At 43.8% G+C, this 18,678-nt stretch overlaps 1 protein-coding gene across 1 annotated transcript in view; it reads right to left on the reverse strand.

Moving 5' to 3' along the window:
* LOC136521254 (achilleol B synthase-like) overlaps nt 1–17,719 on the reverse strand; it is a 57,544-nt gene extending 39,825 nt beyond the window's left edge. The window contains exons 1-4 of the mRNA XM_066514955.1: nt 17,435–17,719; nt 17,068–17,256; nt 16,831–16,920; nt 16,337–16,522 (exon numbers count right to left, since the gene is read on the reverse strand). Coding sequence (XP_066371052.1) covers nt 16,337–16,522; nt 16,831–16,920; nt 17,068–17,256; nt 17,435–17,632 — 663 coding nt within the window. The 5' untranslated portion in view covers nt 17,633–17,719. The remainder of the gene's footprint in view (nt 1–16,336; nt 16,523–16,830; nt 16,921–17,067; nt 17,257–17,434) is intronic.
* Between the last annotated feature and the right edge of the window lie 959 nt (nt 17,720–18,678).

Below are 18,678 nucleotides of genomic sequence, written 5' to 3' on the forward strand. Positions count from 1 at the left end.
GGGTCCCTAAACATGTCCTATAGTGCCATTCAGGCCTCAATGACCCAAAAATACAATTTTAGGTCCCTAAACTTGTCTTAGTATGCCATCAAGGTCTCCAATGGTGCCAAAGGATGTCGTCTAGGTCCAAACAAGCCCTGACCCACTCCACGCTAGATGTTGCATGTGTTGGTATATTGTCTATGCCTTAGCTCTTGACCTTGGGTTCCGCTTTCCATAGGCAGGCGCCGAGCTCATCTTTGGTAAGATGTATGTGTTAATAAGAAGCAACATAAGCAGGGTGCATGCCGCCTCTATAAATCGATAAAAATAACTCCATGTGGGCCAAACCACGAGGTTCTCATCACCATGTCGGGTCCACACGAGCCACCACCAATGGTGTGGATGTCGCAGACAGTTGGACCACCTCTTCCATGCCTCTACATCTCCTCCATGTGTAGAGCATAGCACCCAAGCCATAGATTTATACTGGTTTAGGTATAGTGCACTCTACTTACAGTGTAGGTGGTGATCTTTAATGCATATGTGCCATGTGCTCAGAGTCAGTTGCGAGTAGGGGATAGCAACAATGTGTCTATTAGTGAAAAAATCTGGAGGATGTTCTCAATCTAATCGGGGTGATCTGGGACAACCGATTAGAGGCTATAAGAACAATGTATCTATGGGTTTGGTGTTTGGTGTTTGATGAACAACATGAACATTTGGACTAGTGATATTTGCTAGTATACAAGGTATAGGTCCAATGGATACAAGGTGGACTTGAACTAAGGCAAAGTGATGATCTAGATGATCAATACCTCAAGCAAGACACTATAAGACATGTTGAAGACCTACAAGTGATGCAAGAAGTCAAATGGTATTATTTAAGCACCACTGGATGAGTCTAGTGCTCACAGCAGGACAACACCGGACCATGCAGTCAATAGGGCAGCAGCTAGGGTTTTGAAGTTTCACCGGATTAGTCCGATGCTCACAAGAAGCTTTCACCGAATCAAGCATGGGTACTATTCACCAAGGGAACCACTACTCACCAGATTAGTCCGAAGTGAATAGTTGAAGACCACTAGATCAATAGGTCACCACTAGAGAGGTTCTAGAGAGCAAAAACGAGCACCGGTTAGTCCGGTGTAAGGCACCGGATCAATAGATCATGTCTGGTGAATGTAGAAGACTAGGACCGAGAGGAGTTATACTAATTGGATTATTCCGTCAGTACTGGAGTTGGCGCACTAGACTATGCACTACACCAATGATCGGTAATGCTAGTTTCCAATGGCTACTTCGGGGACAAGAACTGGATTAGTCCGGTGGTACCACACTACTACAGAAATACTTAACCAAGGCATTTCATTTTGGGGCTTGGAGGCAGGCGGGCTGGTTGCCTGCCTCCATTATTTGGTGGCCGGCTGCCTGCCTAGCAACCGCCTCGGTTAATCATTAACGGAGGCAGGCAACCTAACATGCCCACCTCCGTTAATATAGATTAACCGAGGCAGTCATCCTAACGCAACCGCCTCGATAAATCATTAACCGAGGTGGGCATTCTAACTCAACCGCCTCGGTAAATTAGGTCCAGCCTGCTACCCCACACCAGCCCACTATCATCTCCAATATATAAATGAAATAAAAAACCCTAAAAACACTCTCTCCCTTACCCATCTAACTCCCTCAGCCGCACTCTCCCTCACCCGTCTCTCTCCCCCGTGATCCTCCCTCAGCCGCAGCCCTCTCTCTTCCCCCACGTTCCTCCCTCCCCAACTCGATCGCACTCTCCTCAATGCCCCGTGCACTCCCTCTCTCTTTTAGCACCGTGTGCTCTCCCTCTCTCTCTCAGCGCCACCCTTCCCTTCATCTCACCCGTGCGTGGCGCCCCTTGCTTTCCTCTTCCACCATGACGAGGCCCCTTCCCTTCCATCACTATGATGGCACCCCTTCCCTTCCTCCATCGTGACAGCGCCTCTCTCTCTGAGCAAGGGGTCACTGGTGATGAGCTCCTCCGCCTCCACCTTGGTGCCACCTTAGTGTCTCTACCTTGGGTGTGGGCGGATCCGGTGCAAGATGTGAACGGTGGCATGGATGAGGTGGATCCAGTGGAGGGCTAGGCCAGCAGCGTAGGCGCTATGGATCCAGTGGAGGCACCCTGAGTGGCAGATCTGCGAGCAGCGAATTCGGTGGAGGGCACGTAGATCTAGTGGAGGCACCCCGAGTGGTGGATCTGCGAGGAATCCAGTGGCGGGGAGAGGAATTCGGTGGTAAGGAGGCTGGATCCGGTGGTCGAGAGGCCAGATCTAGTGGTGGTGCTCCTCCTAGTGGCGGACCCGACAAGCGACAATGACAGTGACACGTGGATGGGCTCGGTGGGCCCATGGGTCACTGGGCTTGTCCACGGGTTTTCATTTTTTGTTTTTTTATTTGATTTACCGAGGCGGGTGACTAGTCGCCTCCGTTAAGGCTGGATTAACCGTGACCTTTTTGCGGAGGTGGATGGGATGCTCGCCATGGTTAAGTTTTCTATAATAGTGGCACTGGATCATCTATTTTTTAAGTAGAATAGACCTCTATTATTCTTCATAAGAAGTACAGATGCCATTAGGCAGAGATACAAACCAAACATGTCTCACTAAATTAGCATAGATACAACTCCTAGCAAGATTATGAGCATCCACATTTGATCGTCTCCCCTCATGGATGAACTCAATAAATCTAAAATCATTCGATCTAGCTCTAATTTCTTGGACAATGTGCCCATAAGAGCCCATACTACCTTCACGTATACTTGCAACAACTCTAGCATTGTCACATGCCACTCTGAAGTCCTGAAGTAGCAAGTCGCTAGCAAGAGCCTAGCCTTCTTTACATGATACCGCCGAGGCCCCAAGAAGCATCCAACAAAGTCGCATGCAACAACTGTAGCAACAACAATTCCTAAGTTCTTAGCCAAGGCTGCATCAACGTTAATCTTCATTAGCCCCACTGGGGGAGGAATCCAGCGAGTGTTGCTGCTCTGAACAGCAGGTCGACCCTTCACTTTTGGTTGCACCAATTGGAGGTTAGCCACAAAACTAGTGACAAAATTATGAGTCGAGAGCGGGCTTTGATAAACATCTTCATGAATAGCTTTCCTTCAAGCATACCAAATAGCCCAAAGGGTCACGGTGACCCAAACTAGGTCCTCATGCTTTAGGGATTGCATCACTGCTGCCAACCAGCCCTTTGCTTCCTGATCGTCAATACGACAAATGTGCTTAGTTATCTCATCCTTCTTTGGTGCCCAGACACAGAGTGTCGCCATGAATCTCCAGCTCCACCGATGGAGCACGCACTGCTATCAGACATGTTCTTGTGGAGGAGAACATCTTTTGATGGGAGAGAACACCTAGCAAGTCTCCACAAAAACACCCACACTTTGGAGGGAACTTTGATTCCCCACAACATAGACCACTCCTTCTACACAGCCTATCTATTCGAGGCACACGCTGATCTAGCTAGAGACTTACGGTGTGCAAGCATTCTATATGCCGAATGGACCGACAAGAGACCACGCTTCTCAAAGTTCTAGGCCCAAAAATCCTATTGTCGCCTTGTACTGAGTGGAATACTTGTGATCACAGCCATATCCGTTGTTGTAAAGAATTCCATCAGCTTCTCTCGATCCCAGGACGGCGATGCTGAGTTTATAAGTTCACTGACCAATTGAGGAGGGTTAACCCGATTGGTGGGAACCAACCTCCTCAATCCAGCTGACGGTAGCCAATCCATCGACCAAATGTTGGTCGTTTCTCCTATCCCTATCTGTCTTATGAGGCCTCCATTCAACTCCTCTCGGCCTTCAAGAATTGAGCGCCAAATACGAGAGGGTGATGATCCGATCTCTGCTGCCAGAAAGTCTCTATCTAGGAAGTAGACTGATTTTAACACCCTGGCACTCAGCGAGCTACCATCCTATAACATCCTCCATGCTTGTTTCGCTAAGAGTGCAAGGTTGAACAATTCCATGTCTCTAAAACCAAGACCATCGAGGCCCTTTGGTAGAGTGATGTCATCCCACGCCACCCAACATGTCTTCTGCTTACCGTCTTTACATCCCCACCAAAATTTGTGCAACAAACCATCTATATGTTGGCATAGTCTGCGGGGCAATTTCAAGCAGGACATGGAGAATGTTGGAATAGCTTGAGCAACTGATTTGATGAGAACCTCTTTCTCACCAGCCAGAAGGCATTGATCCATCCATCCTTGAACTTTGTCCCAAACCCCATCCTTTAAGTATCTGAAAGCTCCATTTATCGATGAGCCCACATCTGATGGCATGCCTAAATATTTCTCCTTTAATGTTTCAGTTTGTACCTCAAGAATATCCTTGATCTCTTCCCTCAAGCTTTGGCCACAACCCTTAGCAAAATGGATTGATGGTTTTCCATATTAATTTGCTGGCCTGAAGCTTGACAATAAATGCTCAACACATCCTTCATCGCTCGAGCATTCGCCCCATCCGCCTTGAAAAATAGCAGACTATCATCTGTAAAGAGTAGGTGGTTAACCATCGGAGCTGACGGTGCCACCCTAGTGCCATTGAGTGCTGATGATTGATTCCTTGATCTTAAGAGGCACGAAAGGCCCTCTGCTGCTAACAAGAAAAGATACGGTGAAATCGGGTCGCCTTGTCTAACTCCTCGTGTCGGCACAAAAGATTCCAGGAAATCACCATTGAGCTGAACTGAGAACAAAACTGACGTGACCAGCTTCATAAACCTTTGTTGCAGTGCTAGACAACTTATTAGATTTTGATGTGAAGTGTGTTTGATACCTTATGTGTGAGTTGTGCGTGTGTTGGACAACTTATTAGATTTGGATGATTTTATTAATGATTTCTACAAACAAAGCATATTTTGGTTTAATGGTTGTCTAAATGCTTTATTTACCATATATTGTTGTTCTAAAAATTAATTGCATGCAAATATTGTTTCATTCTACTAAAAGCGTTGATCAACTATTGGCATAATCATTTGCTATGGCAATAATGCTATAGCAACAAATGGGTGTGGTAAAAGACTAACAACGCAACAATACATGTGACAATACAGGGTTCAACTATAGCAACTAAATATTTAGTGTGGCAATATAAGACTCCATCTATAGCAACCAAGCATTGATCGTGGCAATAGAGGCTTCAACCTATGGCAGCCAAGCATTAATCGTGGCAATAGAGAGTGCACCTATAGCAACCAAAACATTTAGTGTGGCAATAGAGGGTTTCGCTTATAGCAACCAAATATTTGTCGTGGCAATAGAGGGTTCCATCTATAGCAACCATAGAGATAGTGTGGCAATAGACGGTCCATCTATTGCAATGCTAATGATGCGTGGCAATAAGGTCTATTGCAACACCTATTGTCGTTGCTAGTGCACCTATTGCCACTCTGTGGGTATGTGGTAACAGGTATCTCTAGCAACACTGGGTATGTTGCAATAGTTACTATTGCAACACCCACGTTGGTTGCTTATGCTATGGCTTGCAACACTATATGGTGTTGTAACAACACTCCATTGTGTTGCAATAGGGAAAAACTAATTGCAACACCAGAATAAACTATGGTGCAAACTTTAGACCACGGTTACTGCGGCAATGCCTCCCAACCAAATTTTTATGTTGCAATTTTGTCTATTGCAACCATTTTTGGCATATTGCAACACTTTTAGGCCATTGTATCAAGGGTAAATCCTTGCAGTGGCCGTCGAGGTCGCGTAACCCTAGGAAAGCCCTAGGTCGTATCATACGCAGAGCTATACTGAATAATAACCACTGTATCATCTGGTGACTATACAGGATGCAGCTGCCTTTGCCCAATGGCTAGTTCCTTTTGGGGGCCTATTTATACCCCCATGGTCGACACTTTTAATGGTGTTAGAGTGTGCTAAAGATATTGGAGTGTAGGGACACTCTCCCAAGTTCTCTAGCCACCACGAGTGCTTAATAGAAGATTAGATGATTAGTGTAGGTGATTTGCAAAGTTCTTAGGCTAGTTAGACACCATATTAGTGCTTATTCTATGTTTAGGCCTAGTGTTTAGCGAGGTTTTCATACCTCTTGCCACTTGGTGTTTGTGCGCGTCATTGCTATACATCGGAGGGACTTGTAGTCTTGCGAGACCACACCAACCACATTTGTGGTGTGGCCGCCATTGTGGACTAGATGGAACAAGGCCTATGGTGGTTTGGCCAGAAGCTCGATAGTGAAGACAACCAGGAGCAGTCTGGAAAGAGGCCATCTCGGAAGGATCAGGGGATATCTATGGAGTTACCCAACCTAAAGCTTGGCCCTTATGAGGGCATTCTTGTGAGGGGCTCCAAAGAGGACAAGTGGGAAGTGAGGAGCTTCTCGATACCTCAGTAAAAATACCGTAATCATCAACGGGAGTTTGCATCTCTTCTCAATTAAGCTTCCATATTTATATTGTGTACTTAGGTTGTGTGCTTTACATTCCTAGTTTAGCTTGCTAGACTAGTGATAGGATTGGAACCTAGGTTGCATATGTCTTTTACGTCAGAGATAGCTACACACTTAGCAAAACTTAGTTCCACATCTACATAGATTACTTTATTACATATATTTTAATAATTGGAGTTTAAAGGTTGTTGTAGGCTCCTGACGAGGGCCATCATGGGATGATGAAGATTGTGGTGGGCTACCGATGAGGGCTACCGTAAGACAACAAAGGTCACGACGGTCTGCCAACGACGGCTATCGTAGGACAACAAAGGTCGTGGTAAGCTGCCAACGAGGGCCGCTGTGAGATGATGATCGATGACATAGTTTGGGCTATCAAAGGTCCAAAGCCCTCTGATCTGTATGATCTGCCTGCGCATGATGGTCCCCTACCTAGCACGCAAAATTTCATAGAATTTTGCATCCGACTTGGTAATTTGTGTATCACGACAATAGCTTAGAAGAATTAGTACATGGGACACATATTTATATTAGTTCAGGTACAGGTACAGGGTACCCTATGTTTAGTTTAGATGATGACTTTATTTCTTAAATTACGCACCATGCACTTGAAGCCGGTTTTGAGTAGAGGATCATAACAATATGTCTATGGGTGGAGCTATATGGATGTAACACCCTAAATTTTTTACTCTTTTAAAATAGTAAAATTTGATTTATTTATGTAATTATGTGTGCATTCAAATATAGGAAAATAATATTTTTTGTGGAATTAAAATCAAATATAAGGTTAGTAACCTCCTGATGTATACATGCTGGTGCACATTTATTTTTGTAATGATTGGTTTTGACCAAATTTGAATTGGATTCAAAATCAAGTTGAAAATGATTTGCTAAAACTCTAGAAAATAAAAAGAAAAAGGTTTTCTTCTTTCTTCCCCTCCCTTCCTCATTCTAGCCTGCTGGCCCATTTCCCCGCTGGCCCAGCTCGCTCTGGCCGAGCTGGCCCACTCGCCGTTCTCCTTTCCCCTCCTCCCGTTTCCTTCCTGGGCCGGCCCAATCAGGGCAGGCAACCGTTGCCGCTGCACCCTCCCTCCTTCTCTCCCCGCTGATGGCCTGGGCCCACGTGTCGGCGCCGTCACCCACCTCCCGCGCCCCACGCCCGGTCAAGCCACAACCGCCGCTGTGCCCACCTCGCGTTGTGGGAGCGTCTTCCCCCACGCCCTAGCCTTTATAAAGGAGCCGAGCCCGTCGCCACCCTCCCTGCTGCCTCCCCCGCTCCACTCTCGAATTCGCCCGTGCACGCGGAAGGTGCAACCATAGCGTCGAGGTCCGCCGTCCGTCCCTCCGCGCGGTCCATCATCCCCGAGCCACCTCCATCTTTGTTTTCCTCCACGGTGAGACCCCCTTGCTCCCCTCCTTCTCCCCATGCCTTTAATTTTGTGTTTCATGGACTCTAGGGCCCAATCTGCGAGCGCCATGGACCTTCACGCCGCCGGCCATGGTGACCACCGCGTCGGCTGCGCCCTCCGACCGTGTTCTTGGCCTGGGCGAGATCGCCTTCACCCCCTCTCTTCCTCGGTGCCCTCGGTTCATCGAACCATGGCACAAAGGCTATGTTTCCGGCTCACCGATGACCTCCTCGTCGCCGGCAATGGCGACGCCGCCGACCGGAGCCCTGTTCCGGCCGCTGGCCTTCTCTCTCTTCCCCTAGCTCTAATCTGAGCCGTCCATCGCTTGATCAACGGCCCAGGGTGGCCGATACCCCTTCACCGTGGCAAAGTTGCTAAAGGGTCCCTCAGTTTTTGGCAATTTATGCCCGCCGTCCCTCAGTCAATTAAATCCGAATATCCCTTTCATTTATTTTAAATCTAAAATAGTTTATTCTAATTACAGAAATGCCACTGGATTTGTTTTACTCATAAAAACTTCGTTTTAACTCCGATTCGACCCGTTCAAATTGCGTTGATTCATAATAAAGTTTTCTACATGTTAACACCACTGTCAAACATGTTTGCAACATTTAAATTTTGAGGTTAGATTTAATTAAATAAATTGCTATAGGAAACCTCGTTTAATTCATAACTTTCGCGTTTTAGCTCTGATTTTCGTGAACTTCGCGTTGACATGATCGTAGAGAGACATAGATTCTTTTCATAAACATTTTATCCTATTTTATATACTGCTGGTGTACTATTCTAACTATAGGTTTGTTTGCTTTGCATGAATGTTCCTGAAATGTTGTATGTTGCCGTGTTGGTCGTGTTCAGACGGTGAGGAGAACGTTGGAGACCAAGAGTTCTTTGATGACCAGCAGGACCAGCAGGAGTTTGTTAACTAAGGCAAGTACAGCATGGGATCTACCTTGATGTCCTATTCACCATTTATTAATTACTCTTTTGCATGTGTCTAATTTTGATACCCGTAAGGACATCCTAGTGGTTGAATATCCTATTTTCCTTATCTCCTAAGGGTTATATGCACATGGGTAGTTTGCTAGCGCTCAATGTAACTGTACATGATCCAAATAATGAATAATGGTTCTATGGAAAGAAAAGGTAAAAGTTGCTTTTAAACAACTGAATTATAGGGCGAAGAAGCAAATGACTTTTGATCATGATGCTCTCGGCCCTCCATAAGGACTTATCTGTCGGCAAAAGCTAGGACTGATAGTGCAACCGTGAGGGTCACATGGCTCTAACTTTAGCTCAGTAATAGGATCTTTTCTAGCTTGTTAGAGGTTACCTTTATGGCGCAAAAGGGGCTTGCCACGTTGGGTATAGGGCTGCCTCTGTTCCTATGTGTATAGCCATGAAGGATTTGTGCCATAGGAAAGGGGGGTTCCTACATCTTCCTGCCGAGGAAACCTAGCGGCCCTAACTTGTTAGAAAAACCTATGAAATGGCTTCATAGTGTACCCCGCCCGCTCACCTTAGCAGTTATATGGGAGTAATTAACCTAGACATATGGGAATCACGACTCACGGTGAATGTGTATGACCTCTGCAGAGGGTTACAAACTGTTATAACAGCCGTGCTCATGGTCACGAGCGGCCCGGAAAACTCATAGAATAACTGGTTATTCATTGTTGTTCATTTATGATGTTCTATGATGATAATATGATACAATTGATTCTTATATCTGATCATGTGGGTTTAATTGGGGCTTAAGCATAACTTGATAATAGTTGATAAAATCTTGACTTACTAAAAGTGCTAACTACAGTAAACCAGAGTCATCCTTTTGGGCTTTCATAACCCCATGTTATCTTGTTAAGTACGGGAAGTACTTACGCTTGTTTACTTTCTATATTTGGATAAAAATCCCGGATGGGTACACTACAAAAAACCCTTCCTTCTATGACATTAATCCTCATGATGGGAGAAATTATTGTCATATAATATATCATAATATGACGCAAAGGTCTATAGCGTCATAAAATCTGGACTGTCAGAACTATATATGACGATTCTTTTTCTTTTGTCACGTAAAGGTACCAAGGATCGTCATAAAATGTAATTCTTAGGTAGCCGGCCGATAGTAGCGAATTTATGACGATATATAGAGTTATTATGTGACGGCAGTAGAGCATCACTAAATGTTTTGTCAAATATGACGGCCTCGACATCAATATACCCTAGTAGGAGCTGGAACTTGGTCTTGGCTCTGGGCTAGCCCAACGTGGGAGAGGGATAATGTGCGGGCGACGTTGGGCTCGAAACTGGGCCTAGGCCTAGGTGAAAAGGAAGAGGGGGCGCGGGTGGAGGGAGACAGGCCAGGCCTGAAAGAGTAAGACCAGAGAGATATTTTTTTCTTTTTTTAATTTTTAAATCCATTTTGAGTTCAAATTCAAGAGCTTTAAATTGTTCAAAGAAATTTAGATGAAGAAATGACCAAGACCAAAGTTACATATCTTGATGAGTTGTACAACTTTGTTGTTGCTCACTTTTTCATTTGAAACCATTTTACTATGTCAAAATTCTATTCGAATTTATCAAATTTTGAAACTCAAATTTAAAATTACCTAAACGAATTCGGATGAAGAAATGACCAGGACCAAAATTGTAGGTCTCAATGAGCTCTACAACTTTGTTGTTTACAACTTTTTCATTTAAAATCATTTACTCTCCTAAAATTATGTTCGAAGATCTTATATACTGAAGTTCTCACAAATCATATGAATGAGCGCAGTTTTTCTTTTTAATCTATCTCTAAAACTTGTAACTAGTTTTTCTCCCTCATACTAACTTTAAATTTAGTGATTTTTTCCTAAAATTTTCTAAAATCATTTTCTATCAATTTATTGTGCTCTTACAACTATTATTTTTGTCATCTTTTCATGTGACTTTGTTTTATCAATTCAAAATTTGAATTTTCAAAAATAGCAACTTCAAACAACATTTTGAAACAGAAAATGATTTCAAATGAAAAAGTCATAAACATAAAAGTTGGTAGACTCATCAAAATCTATAACTTTTATTTTGGTCATTTCTTCATCCGACAATGTGATAGTAACATTGTTCATAAAATTTACTTATCTCTTTTATAGTTTAATGAAACCATATGAGAGATATAAAAATTGTGAACAATGTTACTATTACTTTGTCGGATAAAGAAATGACCAAAATAAAAGTTGTAGATCTCGATGAGTTATACAACTTTGTTGTTTATGACCTTTTCATTTGAAATCAGTTACTATCCTAAACTTGTGTTTGAAGTTCAAATATTTTGAAATTCAAATTTCGAACTGTTCATACAAAGTCGCATGGAAAAATGACCAAAACAAAAGTTATAGATATCGATGAGTCCTAAAACTTTGTTGTTGATAACTTTCCTATTTAAAATCATTTGCTTCTCCAAAATTGCCTTAATCAATAAGAAATAGAAAATAATAAATAATAAAAAATAGTAAATAATGAGCTAAACTATCTCTGCTCAACGCAAGGCCCAAGGCCCAGCAACCTCATCTCCATCTCCACCGTTGGATGGACTAGATTGACGGTGGAGATGAAACCTAGCCGAAACCCTAGATCGCCGAGCTCTGGATCGACGCCTCCCGCTCCTCCCCGGGTCTGTTCCGCCTCCACTGATACGCTCCCTCTCCCCCGACTCCTTTAACCCCCAGCACTACGCCGCGCCACGCCGGCGACCTGCCTCTCCACCGGTCCAACTCCAAAGTCCAAACTCCACTGCCCCCTCGAGCGGTTGCTCAATGGCGAGAGGTGGGGCGTCGCGGTGTGGGGCTCGAGCCTAGCGCTGGTGACTGCGTTGGTGGCGCTGCTCGGCCTCGGCCTCGCTGCCTACATCGTTGGCCCGCAGCTCTACTGGTATGCCGTGGAGGCGCTCATAGCGACGGCCATGTGCCCCACCTGCGACTGCAACTGCGATGCGCGCCCGCTCCTCGACCTACCAGAAGGTGCGCCTCTGGCCCCCCTCGCTACCTCCTCAGATCTTAGCGCTGCCGCTCTTCTTAGATCCGACCGACGCAATTGGATTGTCCTTCCCTTTGCTTTTGTGCTGCTGTCCTTGTCTGCACTGCGTGCGAGCAGTGCTTACGCAGCATCGAGTTACTATCAGATTTTGCTGTGCCCAAGACATTATACGGTCAGTGGATGATACTTCGGTTCAAAGATCTGCACTATCCTATTGGTGCCCCTTTTTTTTGTCTCACAAGCGAAGATTTTGCTGTGCCCAAGACATGCTAGCTGTTTGCTTATTATAGATGAAGTTTGTTGGAGGGCAACGCAGATAGCAACAGATTTTTAAATTGGATGAAGTACTGATAGCTAGTTGTTTATTGCTGTACAAATCCAATCGATTTTCATATATTAGAAAAAAATCTGTTGCTATAATTGTTGGAGTTAGTATGAGGGAGAACAATGTGTAACTTGTCTGACCTCATTCCATTGTATGTAGCCGTCAATTTTCTAGTCACAGGATGTATTGGTAATTGGTATTGACATGACTTAGCATGTGTGGGTGCTGCTTATGTAGATGTGATTGATAGATAAGTGTTTCTGCCATATACAGATTAGGTGTTGCTGCAATTGTTTTCGTTGGTGCTGGAGTCTTGTACATGGCTCCTTATATGTTTTGTCATCAGAGTTTGCACATTTATCACTGCAATTCTTGTTTGTAGTTACGTCATACCTCCACATAATTGTACACTGAACCATATTATAATTTAAGGAATGGCAATTAGTTCTCCCCAGTTTCTGTATCATACTGCAGATGTTCTCATGCAGTAAACTTTCTTGTCAGTTTAGTACTTATAGTAGTCCTCATGATTGTCATATCTCTTTGATCATTGAGCAGGATGACTAATAAGTTGTCAGGAAAGTCTCTTTGGGGGCATCATTAAAATCAAGCCTATGAAGAAAAGAAGGTAGACTATGAATCATATCCCCTTCCCTGTTGCAGCTTTATTATTACAGTACAAGCTTTTTTATGAAACCTGTCCTTACTTACTGCATTGAACCTGGACTTGTTTATTTCTCTAAACTCCGAGTTATCAAAGTTAACTGGTTATGTGCATTGGCTGCTATTAACTATTCTCGAACTAAACCTGTACTTGATAAGTAATAGATGATTGGGTTTGTTGCTCTATAATACTTAGCCATTTTAAATTTGGCTGCTATTAACTATTCTCGAACTGAACCTGGACTTGCTGCTTGATTATTTAGTAGAAATATGGCTAGTACTTTAATCGTTACTAGCACTGCCTTGCTAGTGATTTAATAAAGCAATTTAGTTAGTAGAAATATGGCTAGTACTCTGAACTGCAAACTAATTATCCAAATTTATATAGAGAAAACAAAATGTAAGAATGACTAAAGTAGAATGCTACCTATCTGCAATGTTATTTTTACTCAAGTTGCTCTTTTGGTTATGGGAATGCAATGTCAGTAGCATTGGCATTACCAGCATACAGTAGTTATAATGAGGGGAAGATATGCATACAGATTGCATGTTTTTTGCTTAACATCCGGTCATTGGGGCTTATTAGTGGACAAATTGGTGTTGCTTTCTGTAAAATAAAGGTGACATTGCTCTAGTTGTATATCATATTTGAGAGTCCAGTTGTAAAAAAATCCAGATTCAGTAAATATATGACTACAAAATGGGGAATGTATGAATAGTCCACAAAATGGTCGTACTCCTCTTGTAAATGAGATATATGTAAGTTACATAATTATTGGATACATGTACTTTACTCAAGTAAATGCCTGGTGAACACTTGTATGACCTTGTTAAGTGGATTCATGCTATGTAGGAACATATGCTTGAAGAGAAGGAAAGAGAACCAGAAGAAGCACTAAAGTAGAAGCTCAATTTGAGGCAACACTCCAAGCAGAAAGAGAGGATGCTGCTAGGAAGCGAGATGTGCTGAAACTTCAGAAAGATTGAGGTAGGTCTGCACAATGTTTCAGTTGATGATGCCTTTGCCTAATCTTTTGCTACATTGTGAGAACACCAAACTTTCTCTGTGTTTGTTGGAACGACTTTGTGCACTATGTTGTCGAAAACTATGTGCATCTTATTTGCATCTGTTTGTATGTTTGACCTTATGTGATGAAACATGCTACTAGTGTGATGTTTGAACCTGCAAGCAATTGTGTCTTGTCTTATGGTCTGGAATGTATGTGGATGATGGCTTGGCTGATATGTATGAGCTGTGATGAGAATGCTGGAAACATCTGTGTGACATTCGTCATTGAATTAATACATATGGCAATGCCACATTCGTCATCGAATGAAGGTAATTTTATGATGACCCACATTCATCACAAAAGCTTGTCTAAATCAGGGTTCCCAGGACAATTTATGACGGTTGGCGTATTAGGTGATGAGTTGACCAACCAATATGTGACAGTTACAGTTGTCATTAAATGACAACAATAGATGACGACACAACAAAACCGTCACAAAAGGTCATCACATTTTGTGACGGTTTTCCATATTTTCGTCACAAGGTACATTTTGTGACGGTCGTTATATGACGACCTTCATGACGGTGGTTTTTCGTCATACCATTCATTTTATGACAAATTCTGTACTTTCCATGACACTTTTAGTTTGTTATAAAAGCCCAATTTTTTTGTAGTGGTAATAGATGTCAACGAGTATGAGGAGTTTCCAGAGGACTTTTAGGCTTGTGGTCAACCATTTGACCGTCCCTGTGTTGGAGCTTCCACGAGAGAGCTATCTTTTTATTTTCTGTTGTGTTGTGTAAGACTATGTGATGGTATTAATCGTGATGTAAGAAACACCGTGATGATACTTTATGTTATTTGTCAACTTATGTGTGTGACTGATCCCTGGGCACACATAAGTTTTATGCATTCAATTTTATCCTTAAAATTGGGTGTGACAATGGAGGATGATCTCGATCTATTCGGGTTCAGGATGATCTGAGATGACCGATCAGCTTGTCCCTACCCCTCCTTATATAGTCCAGGTGTAGGGTTACAAATAGAGTGTTGATTGGTTTATAGGTTGGTTTCCTAGTTTGTCACAACAAAATCTGGTTGAATGGAGTTGGTTTCTAAGTACATCTTGCCATGCCTTGTACACCAAGTAGATGTCTGTTTTGGGCCTCTTACATAACTTGCTCAGTGCACCATGTCCCACTTGGGTGTTTACCCTAATGAAGAGGTTACCCAAGGTCCAAGATAACGACACCACCTTGTTGCTAGATCCAGCCTTTGCCCATACCTGTTGCCCTAATCCACTAGATATGTGTCGCGCCACACCACTAGATATGTACCGCCATCACTCAAGATTGGAGGTTGATGTCCCCACTAGACCCCCAAGCTTTAGATCTGCAGGCCACATATCAAAGACCTCCTAGCACGAATTAGTGCCCACTGGTCCCTAGTTGGTGCTCGCATACTTGGGCCCCACAAGAAAGGTCATAGTGGAGGTTGCAGCTGCGAGACGGCTAGGGGGGGCAACATTACTTGCGAAAGGGCAGAGGGGGCCATAGTGGGAAGGAAGATGGGACGTCGATAGTCCTCACGGAGGGGGCCACGCCAGGCTTTCTGTCACATGCGCTTACCATTAGAAGATCTTGCTATCACTTCACCAAAACTGGCCATCATCGAAGAATGCAGGCGTGGGCACGGGGACACACATGCACGAGTAAGAAAGAGGCCATGGGGAAAGGAGATGAGGAAGAAAGAGAGATCGGGGGAAAGGGCATTACAGTCATTTTATTATTTTCTTTAATTTGTCTATCATGAGAAGTTTTGTCAAACAACTTCAGCTCTACCGGTAGAGTTGCTCATGATACTGAAGCAACTGAGTTGTGCCAAAAAGGGCCTAATTAAATCCTCAAGAAGTGAAAAATCGTGTAAGTTGTGAATACCACTCCACATCCAACATATTCATCAAAATATGTCTACTAACCGTGCCACTGAAATGCTCTCAGTACATTAAGGGCCTGTTATGCAGGGCTTCTCCCCGGATCTAGCTCTGGCTCCTCCGGAGGAGTCCTACCAATGTTTTGTAGGAGGAGCTGTTTTCCAATGAAAAGCAGAGGAGTCGGAGCTATTTTGGAAAAGCCACAATGGCTCATCCGAAGTTGCCCCTCGGGAGGAGCCAGCCAAACATCCCCTAAATAGTTGCATTTTATTTTTGACGATGCCAATAAAAAGGGAAAATAATTGGTATTAAAGATAGGCATTACGCGTCACAGCATATACCACCCCTGGTTACGCTTTATGTTTTTTATTATATTGTACGAGATATAATTTAGATTAGGGCCCTTCAGAAGATAAAATCCGGCTTTTATAGAGGGAGAAAAAAGATAACACACCACGACGCTTTAAAAAAGAACACACACACACACAAGTATATGACAGTACTATTTACAGAAGCATCAAGGCATACCGATAGTAAGATCTTTGCCCATTGTGGCGCTGCAGTTGCAGTGCCATGGGACAAGATCCATGCGCGACCTTTTGCTAATCCATCGTTTTCCACCTCACCGAGAAGCCTCAAGGTGGCGTAGTTTAAGCAAGTTCCAAACATGGCGCTCTCGTCCAAGATGTTAAAGCCCCATCCGCCGTCCTCGTTCTAATTAAGCAAGAACAAAAAAAAAAGGAGTAGTATACTTGATGTGATGGAGTATATACTTAATTAGTAATTAGGTGAAGCGAGCTGCGTCAGCCTGTTCGTTTGGCTGTGGCTATTTTTCTCTCACACAAATCAGCCAGCAGTACTTCTTCACGAACCAGCAACGATACGAACCAGCCAACCGAACAGACTGAATGGTTTCTTTCGTGATGATTGTAATAATGGTTTGTTTTATTGTTTTAATATATATGATGATTTCTTATAAAAAGAATAATGTATTCTATTATGTTATAATAGTCTTGTTATACCTGATGGTTGTAGATATGACGGCATATCTCACGTATATGCTCTCTGGATAGGACAGCATCGATTGATCTTGTGATGTGCAAAGCGAAAATCTGTAAAACAAAAGAGAGAGAAAAAAGGAAATTACAACAGAGTTCCCTTTAATTAATTTCTTTTATAGGCAGAGCCATATTATATAAGCAAGTGTGTGCATGCATATGTGAAAAAGTTGTGAACGGTTGAGGCACAGATACACGAACCCAGAACGGCAGCAGGTACATAATCCCACTGTAATCACCAGGCCAATGGCCATCTTCAGCTTGGAGAGCAGACATCCAGTCAAGCGCTCGTGTCAGCGACTGCAGCAGAATCTCTTCCGTCACCTCGTCTCCATCTTCTAGCTTCGCGGCGGCAGGCATATCCGCGAGCAGATGTTTTTGTCCCGTGAACTGTGCTCGTTACATCAATCATACTACATGAGCTCAAGATCAGCGTAATACCTTTCTCTTAATGAAATACGTGCCTCATGTTACGGTCGAGAAAAAATTACATAACGCGCAGTATCAACTATACTAGGTACGCGCGGACGTGTCATCTACCAACGGTTTTAGCTGGATATGTAGGTACCTGCATGCGCATGAGGAGGTCCTGCGATTCCCTCGTTCGGAAGCGGTTCTCGGTGAACTGCCGACGAAGCTCCTCCACCTTGGCGCGCTCTTTGTCAGTGCCGGCGTCGGGGTCGAACTCCCACACCTGCCGGCCATGGAAGCCACTCACCGTCTGCATCCACGGCCCTCCACCCTCTGAGATCTTTAGCCTCCACATGGTTCGCCGCCTAGCTCAACACTGAAACCTTCTGCAACAGCTTTAAAGGTTGGTTCATCTATCAGACGATATAATTTAAAGAGGGCCTAATTAAGAGGTAATTGGACTGGACGAACAGATTCTATTCCTCGGATGGGCACATCATGGCCGATGGGCCTAATTAAGAGGTAGTTGGACTGGACGAACAGATTCTCTATCCCTCGGATGGGCACAAAGAGGGCCTAATTAAGAGGTAGTTGGACTGGACGACCAGATTCTATTCGTCGGATGGGCACATCATGGCCGATATAATTTAAAGAGGGCCTAATTAAGAGATAGTTGGACTGGACGAACAGATTCTATCCCTCGGATGGGCACATCATGGCTGGGTCCTCGCTCATTGAAGTGCATGTAGCTAGGATCCTGCACTCCTGCTCCCTGTGTACTTTTTTTTTCTTTCGAATACGCAAAAGATTTACGTATCATTATAATTAAGAAGAAGAGTTTAACCATACACACGGCACGTTTCTAATGAGCGTCCTAGGAGGTCTTACAGTTGTGACTGGACCTTCCTAGCAGATTGTTTCGAACTTCGATATTACATAAAAGTAAACCACCGAACTAAGAGTAGCGTACAAACCTACGGTCTCCGTTGTTGGCCGCGCGACCCTGCTCCGTCATCCGAGAAGAGTCTTCTACCAGTCCTAGCATTGGTCGCCGGGAACAACTCGTTCAGAACTTCCACTTCGCTCGACGTCAAGTTCCTTACAAATAAGTCGTCGTATGCTCGCTTGGACAACGGATGAAATTGGAGCTGCCGGCGCTCCCTCTATACATTTTTAAGGTGTACTATCACTGTATCTGTTTGAAGCCCATGACATGTGCATACATCCGCTGAGGGAAACTGAACTTTCCTGTTGGTGCGAAATCGTCAGGAAAACACCAAATATTGATAGGTAGAAAATCAATTTCCCTGTCGGGACACCCAGAGGGGATAACAAAAGGAATACACCGACAGGCAAAAGTGACAAATAGAAAATTTTGTTGTGAGTGGATAAATTTCCCTG

Source organism: Miscanthus floridulus, chromosome 18, assembly GCF_019320115.1.
Source record: "Miscanthus floridulus cultivar M001 chromosome 18, ASM1932011v1, whole genome shotgun sequence".
NCBI classification, from domain to species: domain Eukaryota; kingdom Viridiplantae; phylum Streptophyta; class Magnoliopsida; order Poales; family Poaceae; genus Miscanthus; species Miscanthus floridulus.